The 24,641-nt window shown below is 40.8% G+C and overlaps 1 protein-coding gene across 8 annotated transcripts in view; it reads left to right on the plus strand.

The window, feature by feature from the left end:
• RANBP17 (RAN binding protein 17) overlaps window positions 1-24,641 on the plus strand; it is a 249,100-nt gene that overhangs the window by 211,003 nt on the left and 13,456 nt on the right. For all 8 annotated transcript variants that reach the window (XM_039877752.1, XM_039877743.1, XM_039877708.1 and 5 more), the window contains 2 exons: window positions 1,713-1,851; window positions 12,109-12,275. In XM_039877752.1, the coding sequence (XP_039733686.1) occupies window positions 1,713-1,851; window positions 12,109-12,275 (306 nt within the window). The remainder of the gene's footprint in view (window positions 1-1,712; window positions 1,852-12,108; window positions 12,276-24,641) is intronic.

The raw sequence follows: 24,641 nt of genomic DNA on the forward strand, positions 1-24,641 counted from the left end.
TATAATTAGCAATTTCAACTAATTGCTTACAATTGTACTTAAAATTTTAAAAAGGTCTGCGTTTCCTGTAGCGGAGAATGCGGGGTTAGCTGCCTGGTCTTTCTTTGATTCCTCTCTGTCTACTTCCCCCGCCGATGGGCCTTCATTTCTAATAAAATTCTGCTGCAGTGGACAGGGAGCTGAACTGGAGGTTGAGCGACCTAGTGTGTAGTCTCAACTATGCTACTCCCTCGTCATTTACCTCGAATAAATCACCTTCTCTATGTCTCGAGGCTTTCATTTCCTCAACTTGAAAATGAGTAAATTAAACAAAGTGATCTCTAGGTCCCTTCTCTACTCTCCCAGCTAGTTTCTATGATTTATGTCAGTGGTTTTTAAACTTTGAGGCCATCAGAATCACCTGGAGTGCTTGTTGGAAATTCAAATTTCCAGGCTCCTCCACTGAGCTGTGTCATTATCGGGCATTCTTTTGAAACATCTGTGCCTGATTACCTGACCTCTAATCTGTGCCCAGAGTGGTTGTAGTAATTTCTTGGGTAACACAGCCAAATTCATGCTCAGGCTTTCCCACCTGCTTCCCACCTGAGGTTAAAGATGTGATCTGGGGGCCCTGGCCTGTGTGAGACATGCTGTGTGGCATTGTAAGGGACTCGTGGTACCCTCTTCCACCTTTCTAAATCGGTCTTAATAGAACCAGATCTCAAGCCAAAGTTCTTAAGCCTCTTTATAGTAGAATGGAATGCTCATTGAAGGCTGCCTGTGTGACAGAAAGTACAGAGTAGAAATTTGAGTCAGATCAGACATGCGTTACAGCCACCTCATTGAGGGGAGTCTTCGCTACAGTTGAGGTCCACCAAAAAAAAACTAGTATGGTTCTAGGAATTTCTCTAATCTTTTTTCTAAGAGAAATCTTTTTTCAAGCTTCTAATTCATTAATTCTCAAACCTGAGGGTACAAAGGACTTCCCTTAGCATAGATGTTAAAAATGCCCATTTTTGGACCTCTTTCCAGAGCTTTTCATTTAGTGAGTCTGGAGTGGAGGTCAGAGAACTCTATTTTTAACAAGCTCCCCATGTGATTCTTTTGGAAATGGTCTTAATCTCCCTTTCAGAAATATTGTTCTGGTTTATTTCTCTTATGAGTGTGCTTTTTTGATATTGGTTTGAGTCTCATTTGAGGTTTTCCAGGTATTTTTCTCATGCACTTACCTTTTGCCTGTAGTGTATGGTACATATTAAGCCATTTATCAAATTATGATTTAGGGAAATGGGTTGGCATCGTGTAAATACAGCAGACTATGATGCCAAATCCTGTTATAACAACAAACTTCTTTGTATTAAAAAGAAAAAAATGTCGCCTAACCACCGTTAAACACTATTCAGTGTAACAGTATTCCAGTCAAGAAAAACAAGTCACGGTCTTCTAAATTGCATACTACAGAGATTTTACTGGCAAAGTGTTAGCCATGTAAGGTAAAGTTGAAATTACGTACTATGCTATAGCTTCAAATTGGGATTTCTGGAGATCAAGAGGTTCCTATTAGACCCCTTTACATGCTGAATTGAAAATCATTACATGTTTGTTTCATATATTTATTTTACATGTATTTTAAGTAAGTTTACCATTGCCAACATCACAAATGACAGTTTCCACTGGATAGTAGCCCGGCTTTCGCTCCCTGTGGCTTGACGGTTAGTGTTTCTGTGTTGTAGCAATATCGGAAACTGAGCCAGTCTTACTACCCGCTCCTGGAATGCCTCACCCAGGACCACATGAGCTTCATCACCAACTTGGAGCCTCCTGTCCTCCTGTACGTCCTCACATCTATCTCAGAGGGCCTCACTACTCTTGGTAAGTGTCCTGGAGAACATCGTTTCCAGAGGAAAAACTTGACTGTGGTCTCTTAATGTATGTGCTTACCCAGATGACCATCCTACAAAGTGGGGAAAGGATCCTGTACCCAAATTGAAACATTATAACTATTACCCGCACGTGAAAAAATGCCTTTTTGTTTGTTTTGGTTGGTTTATTTCGAACCAACTTTATTAACATATAATTATATGCAGTAAAAATTGTTGATTTTAAGTGAACAGTTCAGTGAGCCCTGGCAGATGTATATACACAGCCACGAACCACCACAGCCAACAGCCAAGATGCAGAACATTTTCATCACCATCAAAAGCTCCCTCGTGCCCCTCTCTAATCAGTCCTTCCCCCAGCCCAGCCCCAAGGAACCGCTGATAACTTCCTCTCACTATGGATTGCCTTTTCCAGAATTTCATATAAGCGGAATCATGGGATATACAGTCCTTTGTGCCTGGCATCTTTCATTTAGCATAATGCCTTTGAGACTCATCCATGTTGTTTTGTGAATCAGTTAGTTCATTCCTTTCTCTTGCTGAGTATTATTTCATCGTATGGATCGCCACAGTTCGCTTGTATGTTCACCAGCTGTTGAGCATCTGGGTTGTTGCCATTATTCAGTTATTTTGAATAATGCTGCTATGAACATTGATGTGCAAGTCTTCCCGTGGACAAAATATTATTATTTCTCTTGGGTAAATACCTAGGAATGGGGTTTCTGGGTTATATGCTAAGTATATTTTTAACATAAAAAACTGCCAGACTGTTTCCCAAAGTGAATGAACTGTTTTGCTCCCCTTGGCAATGGAAAAGGGCTCCAGTTTCCCTATATCCTCCCTAACACGTGCTGTTATCAGTCCTTTTAATATTAACCATCCTGGTGGAAGGGAAATGGGATCTCATTGTGGTTTGAATTTGCATTTCACTAATGAATCATGATTTGAGCATGTTTTCATGCTTATTTGCCATTCATGTATCTTCTTGGTGAAGTGTTTGTTCAGATCCTTTACCCATTTTTTAACGGGGTTGTAGACCTTTTAAGAGTTTGTTATATATTCTGGGTACAAATCTTTTATCAGATATGTTTTGCAAATCTTTTTTTCAGCTTTGGCTTGTCTTTTTATTTTCTTAACGGTATCTTCTGAAGAGCAAAAGTTTTTCATTTTAAGGAAGTTCAATTTGTTATTTTTTTCTCTTACGGTTCATGTCTTTTGGGTCCTATCCTAAGAAATCTTTACGTAACCCAAGGCCATAAAGGTTTTCCCTGGGTTTATTTGTTTGTTTATTTATTTTTTCTCTAGAGGTTTTGTAGTTTTAGCTCTTATTTTTAGGTCTATAATCCACTTCAATATAATTTTTAAATATAGTGTTATGAAATTAAAGCTGAGATTTTTTTAACATATGGCGATTCAATCGTTCTAGCAACTTCTGTTGAAGAATGTCCTTAATCTATCGGATGACTTTGTGCCAATTCTCTGCAGTCTTAACTCTATAGAAAGTCTTAAAATCAGATAATATAGCCCCTCATTTTCTTTTCCTTTTTAAAAATTGTCTTGGCTCTTCTGGGTTCTTTGCCTTTTTATATAAACTGTAGGGTCAACTTATCAGTGTCTCCTTTTAGAAAAAAAGATGAAGAGGGGAATTTTGGTTGGGATTTGCATTGAATCTCTAGCCCAATATGGAGAGAATTGATATATTATCAACACTGAGTGTTCGATTCCTGAAAACGGCATATCTGTCCATTTATTTAGATCTTCCATAAATTTATCAATAGTATTTTTGTAGTTTTGAATGTATGGATCTTGTACATATTTTGTTATATTTATAACTAAATATTTTATTTTTTTTATGCTCTTATAAATGGTATTGAATTTCAGTTTCCTCTTGTCCTTTGCTACAGTGTAGAATTGCAATTGTATGTTGACCTTGTATCTTGGAACGTTACTAAACTCATTAATTCTGGTAGCTTTTTGTAGATTTCTTAAGATTTTCTACATAACTATGTCTACAAATAAAGATGGTTTTACCTCTTCCTTTCCAGTCTGAATGGCTTTTTTTCTTGTCTTATCACTTTGGCTGGAATCTATAGTACAATGTTGAATAGAAGTGATGATAGCAAATATCCTTTTCTTGTCTCCAGTGTTATGGAGAAAACATCCATTCTTTCACCATTCAAGATAATGTTAGCTCTAGGTTTTTCACAGACACTCTCTATCTTGTGGAGGAAATCCTCTAATATTGTGTTTTTCTGAGAGTGTTATTATGAATGGGTGTTGAATTTTATCAAATTCTTTTCTACATCTACTGAGATCATCATATGGTTTTTCTTTTTGGGTCTGTTAACACATTACATAATGTTAATGATCACACTGATGTATATTTGAATGTTAAACCAACCTTACATTCCACACTTGGTTATGATAGATTATCTTTCTTATATATAACTAGATTCACCTTTCTCAAATTTTGATATAGACTTTTTATATCTATGTTCATGACAGATAATGATATGTTCTTCTATAGTTCTTTTAAAGTTTTCTGTTCTCATATCTTTGCCTTGTTTTAGCATCAGTCTAGTGCCCCCTTAAAATGTGTTGGGAAATGTTTCCTCTTCTTCTATTGTCTTAAAAATTTTGTTTAGAATTGTTATTAGTTCTTCCTTAATGTTTCGTAGAATTCTCTAATGAAATCATTAGGCCTAGACTTTTTTGTTAGAAAGCCTTTAACTACAGATTAAATTTCTTTAATGGATATAGGACTATTCAAGTTATCTATTACACCTTGAGTAGTATTTGGTAGTTTATGTCTTTAAAAGAATTTGTCCATTTTCATCTAAAGTTCATCTGACATTATTGACATAAAATTGTTCATGATATCCCCTTGTTATACAGTTTGATTTCTGTAGGATCTGTAGTGATGTCCCCTCTTTCATCCTAGATGTTGGCAATTTGTATACGCTCTCTCTTTTATTTTTGTTGATCATTCTGGCTCTAGGTTTATCGATTTTATTGGAAAGAACCAGCTTTTGGTTTTCATTGATTTCTCTCTATTATTTTCTCATTTTTTATTTCATTGAGTTGATGCATGATATTTATTATTTCCTTCTTTTAGTTTACTTTGCTTTTCCTTTTCTAGTTGTTTCAGGTAAAAGCTTGGATCACTGATATTTGACCTTTCTTTTCTAATATACGTATTTAATACTTTAAACTAAGCATATGCTTTAGCTTTACCTCACAAGTTTTTTATATTTATATTTTTTATATTCAGTTAAAAAATATTTTCTGATTGCTCTGCCGATTTCTTTTACCAGTGGGTTGTTACTGAGAAGCACATTGTTTAATTTCCGAGTATTCAGAGGTGTTCCTGATATCTTTTTGTTATTGATTCTAGTTTAGTTCTGTTGTAGTCATAGAATATGCTCAATGATTGTTATAACTTTTATATTTATTGAGTCTTTTTTATGCTCCGAAATACAGCGAGTGTCCTCTGGGCAATTGAAGTGAATGTGTGTTCCATTGTTGTTGGAAACAGCATTCTATTTAAGTGTCAGTTCTAATTGATAACGTTCAGATTTTCTATATTCTCACTAGTTTCTTGTTTGCTAGTCTTCCGCTTGTTCTAATAATTACCAAGAAGGAAATGCTAAAGTCTCTAACTATAATTATGAATTTGTCCATTTTTCCTTTCGGTTCTATCAGTCTTTATTTAAAGTATTTTGAAGCTCCATTATTAGGCGTATAAATATTTTGGATTGTTGTGTCCCCTTGATTAATTTACCTCTTTATCATTATGACGTGACCTTCTTTATCTCTGGGACATTCTTTCCTCTGAAATCTACTTTGTCCGATATTCCTAGCTTCTTCAGCTTTTTTTTATTACTGTTAGCCTCTTTTTTTATCATTTCACTTTTAATCTTTCTGTGTCTTTATATTTAAAGTTGATTTCTTGTAGCCAGCAGGTGTTTTCTATTGCTCTTGTAACAATTTTTTACAAACTTGGTGGCTTAAAACAACATAAATTTATTTTATAGTTCTTTAGACCATAAATCTGACATGGGTCTCACTGGACTAAAATCAAGGTGTCAGCCAAACTGTGTTTCTTTCTAGAGGTGAATTTATTTTCCTGCCCTTGCCAGCTTCTAGAGACCAACTACATTCCTTAGCTCATGGCTCCTCTCCTCCATCTTCAAAGCCAGCAACAATTTACCTCTCTGACCATTATTCCATAAGTACACCTCCCTCTGATTCCGACCCCTTCCGCCTCTCTCTTTCGCTTTTAAGGATTTGGGATTACACGGAGCCCACCCAGATAATCCTGGACAGTCTCATCTGCAACCTTAATTCGTCCTTGTCATGTAACCCCGCACATTCACAGGTTCGGAGGAATGGGACATGGACATAATTGCCTATCACATAACATATAGTTGGGTCATGTTTTTATATCAAATCTGACTGTGCCTTCTAATTAGTGTTTCGACCATTTACATTTAATGTAACTACCAGTATATTTGAGTTTAAACTTCAATATCGCTCATTGGTTTTCCTTTATCCTATCTGGGCTGTGTTCCTTTATTCCTTTTTCCTGCCTTCTTTTGGTTTAGATTAATTAAATGTTTATGAGTACATCTTACATCCCCTATGAATTTATCGGCAATAGTTCTTAATTTTAGTCAGACTCTAGGGTTTACAATCTATACCTTCAAATAATATCACAGTTTGCCTTCAAATAATTACAGTCTGCCTCTCTTCCTCTGTCTCCATTCCTCCTGGCACTCCAGTTAACACGTGTGTTACATTTCTCTGTTACATTGTTCAAAGCCTACAGAAGACTCCTTTGCAGATCTCCAGAATTCTCTCCTCGAATAGCTCCCACTCTCCAATACTCTGTCCCACAAGTTCTAGCTGCCTCCCCAAATTCCAGCTGTTTCTCTTCAAGTCGGTGAGACCACTGGCTTTGTTTGGGTCCCCACTCCCTGGCCTGTAGGCTGGAAGCTGCTTTGGGCAGCCAGCTTGAGCGGTTGTGTAGGTATTAACCTCATTCGTTTCCCTCCTCTGTGGTTTAATAGCCCTGTACTGCTGCTTGTGCAATAATCAAAGAACATCGTTTCATATATTTTTTCCTGTTTTCTAGTTGTTTTATGGCAGAAGGGAAAATTCTCATAGCATTTAATCCTTCATGGACAGAAACCGATGTCTTTTATTATTACGATTTGGCTTGACATTCTTTTATTTCAAATCCTAGTAATACTTGAAGATTTTGAATCAGTCGCAGGCGACTATGTTGTTCTCAAAGCGAGGTCTTCGGCCTGGAATCTGCATTTTAACAAGGTTCTCTAGGGAGTCTTGACAAATTGACATTATGGAAGGAAAACTGAACTTGGACTTAAGTCCCAGTGCTGCCACTTATTAAATGTATGACTGTGGACACGTACTCTGTGCCCGATGCTGTCACAGGTGTTTCCATGCGTGTACTTCACTCATACCAAAACTAGGTTAGATATTCTGATAGCATTGTTTATCCTTATTTGCTACTCGATTGTAAGCTTCTGAAAGACAGAAACGGTTTTAAACACCACTTTCTTCCCAGTACCTATCATGTAATGAGTGCTCAATAAATATTTCTTTAATTTTTATTTAATTTATTTTTTAAATTAAATTTATTGGAGTAACATTGATTAATAACATCATATAAGTTTCGGGTGTACAATTTTATACTACACCATCTGTATCTAAATATTTGAGTGAATTAATTAGGTAATATTACTTTCCTTATATGGATGGTAAGTTGTGGCTCAGAGAGGTGAAACAGCTTGCCTAAGATCATACAACTAATAACTGCCTGATCTGGGAGTCTTTCTAAATCTAAAACTCATTGTTCTTCACCTCTCCATCCTGCGAGATCTACTTGATACAGGTCACAGTTTTGATAGCTAGATACCTGGTAGAGATGGTTTTCCTTGTGTTCTTGATTTTATCTTCAGTCTCTCACATTGTTGCAAGTCAACGTTGTAACCATTGCGGAACGTTGGCAGGTGAATTGTATCCCGTGTTTTCAAGAAAGAGGACTATTTAGAGGTTGAAAGTAACCACTTGGGTTTCTCCTTTTCCAACAATGATAAATTTGCAAAGATGCATTTCTAGGTATTGGTTGGGTTACAAGTAGGTTTCAGTTCTACTGTGACTTCAGCGGAAAGCGTGAGAGGGAATTATAAAAAAGCCGAATCAGTGTCAGAGTAGCGACTTGCCTAATATGCTTAACATGCTGTTAACAATTTTTTAGTTAATCATCATTCATCAGCATTTTTAGTTTTGGGCCAGCAATAATGGTAGGAAATGAGAAAAGCGAATATATTTTCTATCTTTTTGACTCACCCATCTACCATCACCATACATACAGAGTCCAAGCACAAGGCTTACAAAAAGCAACTCTCAACTCATTCATTAAGTAATAACTGCACATATTATATACCAAGTATCATTCTAGACCTTGGCAAGGTTGATAAGGTCCCAGCTATCCTAGTGGCAAGAGATAAACAATAAACACAACACATGTGGACACACACCACACAAGAAAATGTCAAGTCATGATACATTCTATTCTATGAAAAATGGGATAATGAATAAAGAATGATTAATCATGGCTTTTCTGGAAGAAGTGATCAGGGAAGGCCCCGGAAGGCCAGCCCTGGCAGGGACAGAGGTATTCCAGGAAGTAAAGGATGGCACGAGAGGTGAAGCAAGGTGGGGTGAGGGCAGGCAAAAAGTTCAACCAACTGGAAACCACCGATCAAGTTCATTATTAAGAAGATGGTCAATATTAATAAAGAGAACATGTTGTCATTTTGACCACGTTCTCGAATTGGATGGAGATGATTGTATGAATATAATATGGGAGTAAAACATTCAAGAAATTTTTAGAAACTTAGAGATCTTGCGTGTTAGTTTCTCCAACCAAAAACATCCTAGAAAGAGAAGAAAACTATGGATTAGCTAACTAGAATGACAGGCTTGGTGTCTAAGGGATTGAAGTATCCAGGAAAACCAATGAGAAGTAAAAAAGGGAAAATCTGCTGTGTCAAAGCACTTTATCGCGTTTATTTTTCACGGCGCCTTGCAAAGTAGGCGGTATGAGCACACTCTACAGAATCGCAGATTGAAGCTCCATGAAGTCAAACACCTAGAAAATATAGATTCAAACCTCGGCCCACTTATTTCCAAAATCACTGCACCACCCAAATAGGCCTTTTATTTCTGAAATTGCCTTTCACGTCCTATTTTTCCAAGACCTTCCTACTCCCCTCTGCTATGGTGAGAAAATTGATTCGGCCACATTTCCGCTCAGCCGCCTTATCTTCTGACTCTCAGTTAAGCAACTCTCTCCAGCAGGTAACTTTTCAGAGCATAGCGAACAGAAGGGCCGTTCTTGGTGGGTGTGCTTCCTGTGGAGACCAATTATGGGAGGAAGGGAGAAAATGGTTGTTTTCAACCCAAATGACAAGTTGCTAGAGAGGAGGACAAAGTGCCTAATGAACTTAAGAATTCTATCCAGATTTGTCTAAATTACTGATAAATCCTTCTTAAAAGAGTCTAAACACCAAAAACTAGGACTAAATATGGAAATTCATGACTTCTGCTCGTCCTTTAATGTCAGAAGTATTTCATTATTTGAATCTCACAGTAGATTGAGCTGCAAATAAAGAAACCCAATAATAAACCATCATCTTCAGCACTGTTTATTCTGTTTTTGATCAAACGCCCCTTGATCCTTGTGAATCCACACTTTTCAATCTACCCTGAAATAACGTTTATCCTTTTCAAAGCCCCCAACCATAAATCAGCCATAATGGAAGCTCTCACTTTTATTGCAAGGATGTATGCACCAACCTTTGTGTCTAAAGTGTTTACCTGGCTTTTTCATAGCTGACTCAGTAGATTGGGACCTTTTAATGCAACCTGCATGACATGTGGTCACCAAATCTATGTGAAGTCCTTCTCATTTTTGTATGATTGATAGCCTATTGCTCTTCACTGGTGAGGGGAACCATATCTATTTCCTGCTTGCTTCCTTTTGTAGATGTTAAGTTACTTAATCCATTTACTTTCATGATTGGGACGTCCAAGGTAGAAATGTGAAGGAAAAGAGAAAAGCAGCCAGGCTCGACAAGTCTGTGCCTGACTCGGGTCTATGCTCAGGGCTATAAAACCAATGCTCGCTCTTCTGCAAAGTATCCCAGTTAGTCAGGAGAGAGAAACAATTAACTAATCAATCAATCAGACAAATGTCATAGCTTTCCAAAACTTGTCTATGCCCATCTTTTAGACTTTCATCCAACCCCTTATGATCCTGCATCAGCCACCGTTACCCTCTATTTCAAATGCATACGTCTGTCTGTATTTCAAACTTGCCTCCAAACCCATCTCTTTCTGTTTACTGTGTTGTTTCTCTCTAAAACAATGTACGTGAAAGAGTTTTTAAACCGCAGTGTTACATCACTAAACACAACTCAAGACCTTTAAAAACCTTTCTCAGATTAGCTTTGCCTACCCATTCCTTAATCAGTCCAGCTAATATTTCACCTCCAGTCTATGATGGGCGCACAGGTGTCTCAGAGTCTCAGAGATGAATAAAATGAATAAGAAACTAACTAACCGCTTTAGGAGTTTGCAGTCTGCTGCTTCCCAGCCTGCTTCTCCTCTTCTGAGTCTACATATTTGCCGTTTTTTGTTGCCCATAGATTTTAATTGTTTCTTTTGCTGTTTTCGTTACTAATCATAAACTCCCCGGGATCGTGTCCATACGTCACCATTAGCCAAAAAAATCCAGACAGTGTCATGCTGGGAATCAAAACCGTGAACTTCGGACAAGCTACTTATCTCTGAGCTTTGGTTTTCTCATTTGAAAAATGCAAATAACACCTGTTTATACCACGTGGTTTCTAGAAGTATATGACATGATCATTTTCGTGTATAAAGGAGATAGTCAATAAATGCTTTTTCTATCATGTCGCTTAGAAAAAAAAAAATCTTCGACAGCACCTCTGTTGCCTTTCAGATTAAATGTAAACGTCTCAACCCGCTGCCACATGCTCTCCAGAAGGACCCCAACCTACTGTGTCCGCCTTCGCTCCCGTGACTCCCCTCCTCATTCTTTCACTCAGACCAAAAGTCCTACCCCCTGAACACAGGGAGTGACCGTTTTGAGTGACCGTTTTGTTTTAAGGAAGTGCTTGACGCTTACACATATTTTTCCTTAATTCCTAATTCTGCTTAATATCTACTTAATTTTAGTGGTTACGAGTAGAGAGCTAGAGCCAACTCCTTGTCTACTTTCATATCATGGCTCCACAGTCATCTAGCTGTGTGGCACTGGACAAGTCACTTAATCTCTCAGCGTCCTCGCCTGTAAACAGAGATATAATAGTAACTATTATCATGTTGCTGAGAGGATTAAAAATGTTAATCCATGTAACTAACAGTAAATTCTCAATCAATGTCAGCTGTTTTTATTATGAGAATTTCTGATTATTTTCTTCCGATTCAACTCTGCAAGATATTTTTCAAATGATGAGAAAGGTTAAGTGCCTCTTTCAAAGTAACAACGCAAGTAATTGGAAAAGATGGGGTTTGAAACTGAAGTTGTCTGGCTCCAGAATCCATGCCTTTCCATCACGTTAGGTACAGGGCGTTGATCTCTCTACCTGAAAAAGGCCCTTTCTGTGTCTAGCTGGAACTTTTCCAAACTCATCTCAGGTGCTCCCTCCTCCGCCAGCTCTCCCGGACCCCCATCCGGATGTGCCGTCTCCCTCAAAATCCTCACAGCCGCGTGTCACTCATCTTTACCCAGCAGTATGTTACAGTGACTTAGTACTAGCGCGTGAGCTCCTTGACACCTGGGTGGGAGTTTCTCTGAAGCAGAGCCCTTTACCTGAGGAGATGCTTAATAAAGTCACTTGAATTGAACAGAGGGTCTCTAAGGTCACCAATGGAAAATTCTGTCCAATCCTATCCAGGAATCATATACCTCCTAACACGCCTCTCTGCCGGGTCCTGTAGTAAACACTGAGTTTAAAGAGATAAAGGAGGCAAAATCCCTGCCCTCACGGAATTTACAGTTTGGTAAAAGCGCTTTGAAACCAGAAAGTGGTTTTGTTTTTAATGGCGACGAAGACGCAGTAATCACAGTAATCGATCAGGTGAAACAGACACTTTAGTGATGCAAATGAATTCTCATTTGTCATTCGTGCAGATACGGTTGTCTCCTCCAGCTGCTGTACCAGCTTAGACTACATCGTCACCTACCTCTTCAAGCACATAGCAAAAGAGGGCAAGAAGCCACTTCGGACCCGGGAGGCTACCCAGGCCGGTCAGAGACTGTTACATTTTATGCAGCAAAATCCAGATGTCCTGCAGCAGGTAACTAGTGCTCGGTCACCTGCCTTAAGAAACAGCATTTCCCAAAAGCCAGCCCGGGCCCCGAACATCTCTTAGAGCAACTAGTGTTGCCAAGATTCTTTACCAGTTATGCCCTTGGAGCATGTTCCTGAAGGCAGCAGAGTAGCCGGCCTTAGAACACCCTCGGGAAATCTCTTGGGTCTTCCATCTCTCCTCGGGGAGACTAGAATTCAAGAAGAAGACGGCTCTTCCAGAGGCCTGGGAGACCTGAAAGGTGATTTTTTTTCCCCGGAGCCTCTAGTGATGTCATCTTGAGTTTGCCTTGTGACTAGTCTAGGAGGTCAGGAAACTGCCACTTCCTGGGGTCCTCGTCCCTGCCTGGCACCTGGCTAGGGCTTCCCGTTCATCACGTCACGGTTGGTATTTTTGCCATTTTAAGATGAGAAATCAAGGTTCAGACAGGTCATATTCCCAAGAGCATTTAATAATAAGTCATAAAGCCACGATTTCTTTGTCAGATGGGTTTTCTGGCTAGCTAATATGAGTTAGGTCCAAGTTTAATATTGTTTTAAAAAACTCATTTCTGCGAATCACGGTAACATAACAGCACGCATAAAAATAAACATATGTGCCACAAGTATTTCAGAGAGTAATACCATTTTTCTATGGAAATACCATTATTATGATATTTTCCAGTTCCACTAAATTTGGAAAATGATATCTTTATACTGCTTCCATTTGTTTTATTTTGCCAAATTAAATAAATATGGCAAATAGTCTGTGGTTTGCTAATGTAAACACTTTAACATGATCATTAACCAGCATATAAGTCGCCTGCAAGCAACAGAAAATGTCACTCTGGATAAAGAAACGCTGAAATAGAATGAGACAGCCGTGGAAGCGGTTTTCTTCCTGGCTGCCTTTTTTGGTAATATTTAGATGGAGTTATGTAAACTTTACTTGTGGTGATGTTCTGGTCGACTAGTTATTTTCCTGGCAGGGAGGGGTGTGTCGTTAAGATTTTGTATAACCAGGCAAAGGGCCGCAGGCTTCTAACTATTGGGAATTGTTCCGACATAGTGGTGATGTAGGAAAGAGAGAAGGAAGGTGACTCGCATTTATTGAGGACTTTTATGTACAAGGTGCAAGAGCGATTTAGACCCAGAAGACACAATGTCTCTCCTTAAGAAGTTTCATCGGCTGGGACAGAGAGACAAGTAACTAACCGATTATGTGATAATTAGGTCAATACAGGGATGACAGAGAGTGACACAGGCGAAGAGGACTTTCAGAGACGTCCTCTCATCCTGACCCCCACAACAGCCCCGAAAGGTGGATGTCATCATCCCCATTTTACAGATGCATAACTTGAGGTGCAGAGAGATCAGCTGGAAAGTGGAATGGGAACCAAGGTCTGTGGCTCAGAAGCCCAAGTGCTCCCCACTTACAGCACTGATTCTCAGGGAGCTGTGTGGCGGGGCTGAGGTCTCAGATTCACCTGGAATGCCTTTTCAGAATACACGTTCTATCAGGATCTGGCTGTGCCTCTCCCCTTCCCTCCCCCACCCACCCGAGTGCGGGAGCCACTAGAACTGCCAGGGATATGTCATAGCCCTCAGGAGTTCTGCAGGAGAAGGTTGAAAAGCACAGACTTAGAGCGCGTAGCCAGTGGAGACAATAAATACCCACGGACTGGCCAGAGATCAGACTCACCCTCCCACCGCACCACGGCAGGCGACAAGTTCACCACCAGATCGCTCCTGCCAGCACTCTGCCCTGATCACAATATTGTCCTGTAAACTTTGGCAGAAACTTTTAAGTGGGTAGAAAATTTACCGAAAATCATTAGGCTGTGTGTGGTCTTAGACAAGTACTGTCAGACTATGCAGAGCAAGTAATACGGCTGTGCAAGAGACGGTCACGTTTGTCTTTCCTGGGAATTACCATGGGTTCATTGGTTTAAGTAACTTCTGTGTGTTAATAATACTTGGTAACCCTTTACTGTACAGCGTATGACTCAGTAGTGATATATCTTTATTAACAGTGGAATACATTCTATTTATTTGGAATGTAGGCTTTCAGATAGCATTTTAAATATTAATGACTGGTATCTGGTAGTCAGCATAAATATGATTTGCATTAGCACTAGGTTATATCATCTTGAGTGCCTCTGATGTCAACTGTTGGGCATAGTAATATCTGACATCATCTCCTTAGGTCGCCGACAACTTTGACCTCTATTCTTATGCACAGTTTCTGTCGTCTCAAAAGCTCTTTTGAATTGATTTGAAATTTTGACTCTTCCCTTTATGAGGCAGTAAAATTGATAATTATTCAGATGGGAACTGAGCGCTGAGTGAAAAATCAATTCCACCCGCTCTCTGCTGCGTATAAAATTACTTCTGAGTCGGCTGGACTGAACGGATGGCCGGAGTAAAAGCAGCAGGCAGGAGCGCTGGGAAGAATTAGCTGGACAGAGCTAATAGCCTGAAGGGATGGACTTGGAAAAGAGGGAGTGGGCCAGTTGGGGGTTATTATGAGCAAGGATGAGTCCCATTGATCATCTGTTTACATCGGCTTTCCAAGACCCTATAAATCAGCCCTGAAGAGCAACAGAACCCAAGATTGGGCCTCTTTCCAGGGGGACTTTGTATTAGATTATTCTCATTTTCACACTCAGATGAAAAGTGAGCCATTGATTATTCATTGGTTGCCCATTAAATGCTGTTTTTATAGATGATTTGCCTATCACAGGAGGTAATGAACAAGGTTGCTGCTTCATAACTGAGGTTTCAGTTTTCAAGGCATCTGTGTGGGTTTAAGTAATGCCTAACCCTATTAAAAGGAATGGGTTACAAATTGCTTAACAGCGCTGAAAAACTAGACCCTAATGACTAATTGTGCTTGGAGTTTAGAGAGGGTTGTCAGCTCTTTAAACTAAACTGATGCAGTGATACTGCAATTATTTACTAGTTTGAATTGTTTTTCCCCCCAACCTGGATCTATATTGCTGGAAGCATAATTGCATGAGGAGTGTCAATTCCAAAATGCAGAAGTTACCTCCCGAAGCCTCCCTAGCAAACGAGGAGGAACCCAGTAAAGGGTTTTCTAGTATCTTAATAGGCCTTTCCATTTGAATGCAGCCGCCTGAAAAGACATTTTAAGTGCCTCTCACCTGGCGATGTGTTTGCTTTTACTTGCCACGTGGCTTTAGATCTTCAAGGTCTTTAAAAACATCCTCTAAATAAGCCATCTGTCTTGTTTTGCAAGCGAATCTAACTTTGCAAGCACTAAATTTAGTCCATTTGAAGATGCATTCTAATTAAGTGGATCTATTTCACATAAGAAGTATTGTCTAACCAGCATTGTTTTGGCTTAACAAATTGAGGAAAACCTGGTTTTACATATATTAAGCAAAAAAATTCCCCATGTGTTTTTATGTCATTAGAAAGACACACTAAAATCGTAAGAACAGGCCAGTAGTAAGTGATTAGGCGCCGATCTGTGACAGAAATTGGAAAACTGGAACTCCTAGGTGAAAGTTTTCCGTTTTACCACTGGTCATGCTAAGTAAGTATTTGCATCTACAACCCATAGATCGGCATTCATTTAGTTATATCGCAGGGCGAAAGATTTGCCCAAATCAGGTACGTGGAGGAGTGAGTTTTATAGAATTGTGGGGCATTTCAGAGATGCGACTGATTCTTTTTCAGTTTCTGAGAACAGGACACTGATGCCAAATGCGTCTCTAAGTCAGAATTTCAAGCAAAACTAATTGCTCTAGGAAGAACAGCACACCCCACAGCAGTAGAACAAGAACTACGTGATTGTCAGTATTACGGGTTAGATTCTGCACTCGACCTACCAGCAGGGTATTTTCAGCAATCACAGTCTGTAAAATCTAAATACAAGGAATGGAAGAATTAGAACATTAGGTTCTAATTCCAAAAACCCCAAAACGTTTTAATTATGATCTTCCTCCCTTTTCCCCCTCCCTTTTTGCGCTAACCTGGCATTTAACTACAAATTGTGAAGAGCTGTCAGGAGCTATAAGAATCATACTTCAGGAGGGACATAAGCTGAAAGAACATTCACCCTTTTCCTCAATCAGTCAGTCAATCAATGAAAATTGCTTTTGTATAGTGCTCTTCGTGACATACATCCCAAAGTGAATTACAGCAAAAAGGAAATCATCTGCTCTTTTTTCATTTCTGTGTTTAGATTGAAACGATATTGCTCAACATTTTGACATACTACACAAGACATCTTTCATACTTAAGATTCCATTCCGTAATACTAAGCAGGAGAAAATGCAGCCGCCTATTTAACCGACGTTGAGATCTCGGCCTCTAGAACCTTAGCAAGACTCTCACAGTGGGAAACATTAAGCAGATGAAATATATTCATGGCTCTTATCCTCTTAAAAAATAATTAGCCAGGTTTTCTAATGTTATTAAAGACATTTCTAGTGAACCTCAAATAGCAAGTGTGCCCTCCACATGACCCATTAGCTCAGTCTGGATGATTTGCAACTTTATCATCAAAAATACAGCAGTAGATTAATATCAGAAACACACACCGAAAGAGCATTCGCAACTGGATCAGAAGACAGCGTCGATTCAGAGGGTTTAAAAGAGCCAGGGACAGGTCATTAGGCAGCCAGAGTGGGAAATAAGAAGTCACATTTCGCGACAGAGCTGTTTTCGCACGCGCCGCTGTGATCTTGTTCTTCACAGCGACCTACGCACGTGCTATGTGTATGTTTCTAGGATAAAAATAATAATAAAACGTAAGTGCTTACTATGTGCAGGCAACTAGCTCGAGCTCTTTACATATGCATTTAATCTAATTTAGTCACCACAGTATCTGTGAAGCTATAGTGTTATGATCTCCACTTTACAGGTGTAGAAACTGAGGCACACAATGATTAAGTAACTTTCCCAAGGTCATACAGTCAGTAAGTGGAAAAACTAAAATTTGAGCCTGTCTGTCTAACGCCAGAGTTCACAGGCTTAGCCACAAAGCGCGAGGAGTTGGTCGGTGGCTGGTCCAAAGGAGCATGTTTGTTTTAAGCACTTAGAACGAGGCAAGTGAGCCTCTAGGCAGTCCCACCGGGGCCGCCCCCAAGGTAGAATGGTTTAGAGCAGTCATCCTATACCCCAACTTCGTGCTGCAGCGGGGACGAAACAGATGGGCGGTGACCCAAGGAGGCAGCGGGCGAGGCGGAGGAAGGTCGCTTTGCCAGCTGGTACGGAAAAGCCCCGTGGCTCCCACCATCACTGAGGCAGAGCCGACCAAGCTTCCTCTCCCTTATTCTGCACCAAACCCAGTCATTCGTTCTATAGCCAGACACGGAGGGTGTAAAATTTAGCAGGACACGTATCCTTGAGAAGGTGAGCGTCTAGTAGCATAACTGCCTCGTGATGTCCCTCTGTGACTTTCCTTTAAAGCCATTGAGGTAGCTCCTGGGGTTTATTCTAACCTGATGTTTCTAGGATAGAATCGATGTGGCAGCTGTGAAATGAAGTTGGGGAAGCAACAAGTGCTTTGCTTCCATCCCCCACACCCAGCAAATCCCTAGGCTTCGTCCTGATTTTCACCACCGATTCATCAGTATCGAATGCCATTTGTCCCTCTTTCTGGTTGTAAACAGCTCCTCTTTTCTAAAGGAAGCTTCTAGTACTGAGTACCGTTAGCTCTATCGAAGGTCATTCTCGAGGTCCTCTCACGTTGGCCAGTCTGAAACTGACACCTTCGAGTGTCCCTCTTTCTCTCCTTTCCGTCCTGCGAGGTGTTACAAGCCGAGATGCCTCTGGAGCCAAGCAGAAAACGTGAATGAGGTAGCCTGGAAAGAAAGCTAAACTAGACACATCCCTGACTTAAAGGGGGCGGCATCTAATCGTTGCCCTATAAGAGAGGTAAGACCCCGTGTAGCCAGAGATACCGCGATTTCCCGCCCCCTCAAAAAAGAAGCCAGAAATCCAAATTTTAAAATGTTGGCCACGTGTTGAAAATTAAAAACAAAAAAATGAAAAACACTCTGCAGACCAGAACCGTATGTCTGCTCACCAGTTTTCCACCTCTATATTATGTAACCTTAGAGGATTTCAGAACGTAAGGTCTCCCAGTGTGTGCGTGGTCCCTTATATTCCTTCCTCACAGCCATCCCATGTGACCCTGCTACAGTGCTGTCTTTGTTTCTCTCTGATGTTTTGATAATTTTTGAAGCTCACTTTTTTGCTAGGTTGTTTAAAAAGGATGCCATCATTTTGCATACAGAAGGGATGCGATAAACAGGCAACGAGACAGTTAACAACTCCCAGACATGCTTCTTATTTTCAAAATAACTAGATTTGTTTGAGGCAAAGATAAAGTTCAGTTTGGTCAAGTGCGTACGTGCATGCACGCTTGTGCGTGCGCGTGTGTGTGTGTGTGTGTGCGCACGCGCGCTCAGTCTAATTACTAAGAGTGAAACGAGAATATCTAAATGGACCAGGGCTGGACAAAAGCATCTAGGTTAGGTAAGAGCCAGGTGATCAAAGTCCAAAAGGGAGTAAAACTCTTAAGAATGATGAATTCGTGACCACTATCCCTAAAGATCAGTTTGGAAAGTTAAAGTTTATAATTTTAAAAATGGAAAAATGCTTTTCTATTCAAATGGCATCTTATCTGTGATATTATAAAATTGTTTGTCTATTCATCTTTAGAAGGAGGATTTTAGTTCACATCTTTTATTATATACCATATCTTTACCACCGTGATTTTATTTTTGTTATAGTTATTTGTCGAATGACTCTTTCAACTGTAACCAAAAGTGGTATTTTAAAACAGAAAAACCAGTTAAAATAGAAACCTATTCTTGACTCATAAATCATCAAATTAGTGGTATAACCATAACACCGATCTTTACAGTGAACCTTTTGTTCCCCAAAGATTGTCACCATCTTGTCCCAGCACCAAGTAGAGTCTGGCACCGCCCCGCCCCGCCCCACCCCCCCAGCCAAAAAATTAGATTTCAGAAGGACAACCTGCAGGCAGCGACTTTAGATATCAAATCTAGCATGGTCATAGACTACTATATAATAAACTAAGTGGTAATGCTAAGATTATATTATTACATACTATATAATAACCCTGCTGAAATTCCACAAGAAAATTTCCTTCTAACCATAGGTGAAGAAAGAAGCAAGTACTTCAAAGGTTGTTCCAAATGGATAACAGAACAGAGAGGTGGTTGTTTTTTTTTTTTTTTTTTTTTTCACCAGGACATGTGTTTTTCTACCTCTAAGCACAGTTTAAAGATGTAATCCATTGATAGCATAACTTGCCTTATTAATTGAAAGGGATGGAATCCACCAGATGTAGCCCAAACCAGCAGAGAGTTGGGTGACTAAGCAACAGCAAAGACACCATATTGAGTGAGCCAGAATTCAGTCTCCAAGTCATTTATTTCAACCGGTGACAATACATTTAAACTCTTGTGCCTCAGCAGTGATTGATGGTTTAATATCATATATAATTTTTTTAATGAAGGAAAACCATTTAAATATGTTACCATTTGCACTGGTATTCTCCTATGTACATAACTGCATTTAATCATTATGGGGATTGTTTTTATACTTGTGTAATTTGTATCCAAGAAATAACTGTCAAAATCATCTCATGCTGTTGCTGGAAATGGTACAGTGTGCTTCATACTTGAATAGATTCATTCTTCCCTGCACATAATTAAGAGGGTTGGAGCTTTCGCTGCCACCACATAGGAATTCCATGTTTACATTTCTGAGAATGAAAAATTAGCCACAATGTGCTTTTTCAGGTACCCATTTTCTGGGGCTGTGATATTTAAGTACCTTAGTTCTGTACCAGCGTATGATTTGAAGAGTTCGATTTTAAGACTTTTAATATTAAAATACATAATAAAATTTTATTATCTAATTACAAGAGGGTTTAGCCTCTTATTAAAGTTGCTAAATCAGACCTAGATTAGCATCATAATGGCACAGTTTGACACGGAATACTCAAAAGTCAAGTTCGAGGGAAGGGATGGGGTTTTTTGTTGTTTGGGGGGATTTTTCTCCCGTGCCCACCCCTGGCACAAAATAACAAGGATGAAATGCATGTATGGAAACGAACAAGGAGCAATTTGGAACGCTGGCGAAGGAGTGGAGGTGTCAGCCTAGGACGGTACCCTTAGGCGAGGCAGCTGGTATATGTAGCCTTTTGTTTATCTGCTACTGGTTTATGTCGCCTTTAGGCCGCACCAGAAACAATCACTCCTACAGGGTCAGCTGCTGGTCAGAAGCAAAGTAAGAAAAGATTTTGCCTTCGAATGCGCAGCCATAATTTCTGTACAGCTGGCACCTGCTACTGGTGCACAGCATGAAGGTGAAAGGTCAAAGAGGCAGTTGTTCAAAACTCAAGAATGGCTTAAAGGGACTTGTAGATTAATCTGCTTTATTAACTTCTGTATATTAGATAACTATTGCTATGAATGACAGTACATCTTTTTGAATAAGTCGCATCTCTTTCTCTTTTAAATTAGCTTTTGAGTAATGAATATTAAATAGAAAGCATTTCAGGGGTAATTAAATGAAAACAGAATGATGTCATTTTACAATTATATTCGTATGTTTATAGAATAGGGGAATTATAATGTTTTCCAAGGAGCTAAAAAAAAAAAAAAAAGAGCCCACTCCTCATCAGAAAAGAATCTGAAATAAATAAGTCACATGCCCATTAGCCTTTGCGTATAAACGAAAAAACTATGATGTAGTTTGTGACTTAGCATGAAGTCATTGGGTGCCAGAGGCTCGACTGGGTGTTCCCGGAGGGGCTCCGAGTGTCTTTATGAATTAAAGCGACTGCAATCTGTCATCATTCTTTTACCTACGGTTTAGCTCAGTCAGCGTTGCTATCAGTCTGCAGCAGAAGCTCTCAGAATAGCAAAGGAGTTGTAAAAACTGAACATTGACCACACCTTGTCCTCCACACTCACGTAAAGCAGATAGAGGACGTTTCATAAAGAAAAAGCGCACAGAGTCGTCCACGGACTTAGCCCGACAATAGTCAGGCATGCTTTATAAGTCTCTCACCCAGTATGGCAAGTGGCAGGCAAGGTGGTTTTCAGCCTCTTCATTAATAGTGTTTGGCATAATTGACTATCACTGTAAATTAAGGATAAAAAGAGTTCACGAAACGTATCCTTTTTTTAAAGCCTCTGCAAGGAAAATTTCTAATCCGTAGATCAAACACTGATACCAACGCTGGGAATATGTTTAACAGTCTGTGTTCTAAAGGAGCAGTTTTGTCTGCTGACTCTCTGTGGTTTTTCTTTTTGTTTTTTAAGAATTCTCAGAAAAAGAAAGCACTGCGGATGACATCTGCCTTTTTATGCTAACACGGCACAGGTAGCAGTACTGATCCACACTTCACAAACGGAAGTTCTTTGGGATCTCATGTGCACACCCAAGTTTAAATACCAATGCAACCTTTTTCCTCTGAGTGGTGTTTCTGTGACACGTGAAGATGACACCTGAGATCATCTTCCCGAGTCACAGCCCCGCCAGACCAGGGCTCACCAGAAGGATCCTGAATTTGTATGGGTACCACAAAGATGCTGACAACCTTGACCAGAAGACAGTGGGTGAGGAGCGTTTCCTCACCTTACCACTCCGAAGTAGGAGAACCTTCTAGATCTTGAAGATCTAGACTTCCTCCATCCTGTAGCAGGAGCCTTATTTTCTGCAGAGTTGCTAGGACCTAAGAAGTCAGTATGGAAGGGCAACCTCAGACTCAGAGAATTATGACGATGATGAAAAAGAAGTAGAAATAATTATCATGTGCTAGGCCCTCGTGCTAAGTGCTTTACACACACACACACACACACACACTCACTCACACACATTCTGGTACATATATATATTTCTATTTTAGTATCACTATTCTGTCTGGCAGATATTTTTATCTCCATTTTATAGCCAAAATACTGTAATTGCAGCTCAGAAGTGAGGTAACTCACCAAGTGTCATAGAGCTAATAACTAGCAGAACCTGTGTTCCCAGCCACTGCACAGTACTACTTTTAAATGGCCCAGAAACAGGAGTGGTGGGCATGGAGGGTGGGCAAAGGGAGACATGCGACATTCATTCATTCGTTCATTCATAAGGCCTTGATTGAGCCAAGGACCCCTTTCCTTGAGACCTGATTGGACAAGAAGTAAACGCTTGACCCAAGCTCGTTCAGTCCATCTTCTCCAGATGTTGGTCAGCTTTCTTTACAACAATCAGAGCAGACAGATTTCGCAGTCCATACACCAAGCTCCGGATTCCAGTTAAGCCGCTCCTGTGTCCTTGGATGACTTCACCTCCTGAGCGCGCCGCCACCTCAGCCAGGGGAGTTGTACGCCTTCCTCGAGCTGGCCCTGAGGACCGCGCGGCTGGCCTGCTCCCTCCTGTGGCCTCATGCCCGGACCACAGACTCCCCAAGACTCTGTCCAGACCCGCTGCCTTAGAGCTCCCATCCCGTTCCATCACGCCCTCAGCCGGCCCCATAACTTGGAACATGGCGCATGGAAAAGAAAAACAATGAAGAGCGTGCTTAGTCGAGAGCAGATGAACAAAGCATGAAATAAACTGCCAGAAAGGACAGCGAAGGGGAAGGCAAGGCCCGAAGAGACCCACGAGAAAGAAAAAAACCCTAAGCTGGAGCTCTGTGTTAGTGCCCGTACTTAATGTGGCATCTCGTTCTAGACTGGACAGAGAAGTCCCTCTCAGGGAACTAAAAGCGTCAATTAGAGTTAAGTGCATTGAGAGATGATTTCTCTGAGACCCTTAAGATTGGAAGGAAGCAACTTGATGGGCAGGTAATAAGAACTTAATAAATACTTAAGCTAACATGAGCTCTTGAAGGCCCCAGAGAACACATTTTATTCATTTCTATACCACTGTGTCTGACACATAGTAGGACTTTAGTAATTCTTTGAACAATGAGTAAGCGTGAGAAACAGAGAGGGCAAAGAAAGGAAGGCAAAGCCCCTGGCACAGTATCTGACACACAGTAGGTACTCAGTACTTCTGTGTGGAGTGCCGTGCCTAGCACATAATGATAGAATGTGGACTCAAAGCGTGAGCGGGTGAAAGCGAGCTAGTTGGTACTGTGTGGGACTTGAAGCCCCCCAGAGGCCCGGCCTGTCTTGGAGTCTGTGCTTTGAGGGAGAAGTTCCACCCTGGGCAAATGACGTTCTCGTATCGAGAGAGGAAGCCAGGCCTCCCTGCCCATCCCCGCCTTTCCCCAGCCCCCTGCATTATGGATGGGCCAGAAGCAAATGGACAGGAATCTGGAGGCAAGTAACTCAAGTGATTTAGGAGAATGGAAGGGCTGGCTTATGGGGCCAGATTAAAGAAGCTAAATATGTATAGACCGCCTAAGTGACAACTAAATGGGGCATTTGATAAGTCTATAAATACTTGGAAGATGTAAATGCCAGGCAGGAAAGGGAATTACTTAGCATGGCACAATGGAGTATTGGCATAATGGGATAATATTAAGAAAGGGAAAATGAAGGTTGAACATCAATAAAAAGCTTCCTAACAAAGAGAACCGCTTCTGACAGGGGACACCATTAAGTTACGTGCCATGGGCCACGGGGAGTAATGGCGGTGCCATTTCTCGGGGTACTACTGGCAACGGAGCCGGCAGGACAGGAGCCGAGATACCTCCTGGCCAAGCACAGGAGCCAAGCAGGTGATCTGTCACACTTCCGACCCTGGAACAGCAAAGAGGCTGCATCCTCTTGGGAGAAGTCGGGTGGCCCCGGTTTCCTAAAGGCTCTGACCCTCCGGGAAGCTGCCGTGCAGGCAGTTTGCCCTTCACATCGTTGCCGGAAAGATTCCCTCCCCTCGTATGGTACCCCACTTCCTGCAGGGTGAAGCCCACATTCTCTAGGACACGTGACTGGGCCCTTCACCAGATCTGGCCCTGGTCTACCTCGTCAGCCTCGCCACGCCCCCATTCCCTCCCCAGTCCCCCAGAACTGCTCACCCTTCTTCCTGCCTGACTACCTGTCACACTTTGCTTAGCCTCTACGATAGATCCAGATGTCACCTGTGAAGCCTTCCCTGCCTGCCCGCCACCCCCCAGGCAGAGCTAGTCAGCCTCCTTCAGTCTCTCAAAGCCTCCTGCGCAGGCTTCTTTTTGTGGCACTTGCTATACCGTGTCGTCATCGTTTATATACTGTGTCTCTTCTCCAGCTCCATTGAGCTCTTTGGGGGCTGGGACTGTGCCTCATACACCTGTATATCCCCGGGGTCTGCCACTGAGCCTGGCCCGAAGTAGGTGGTCAAGAAATGTCTGAATAAATCAAGGAATGGGGTTCGATTCCCAGCA

The sequence above is a fragment of the Pteropus medius genome, unplaced genomic scaffold (assembly GCF_902729225.1).
Source record: "Pteropus medius unplaced genomic scaffold, Ma_sr-lr_union100, whole genome shotgun sequence".
Taxonomy (NCBI): domain Eukaryota; kingdom Metazoa; phylum Chordata; class Mammalia; order Chiroptera; family Pteropodidae; genus Pteropus; species Pteropus medius.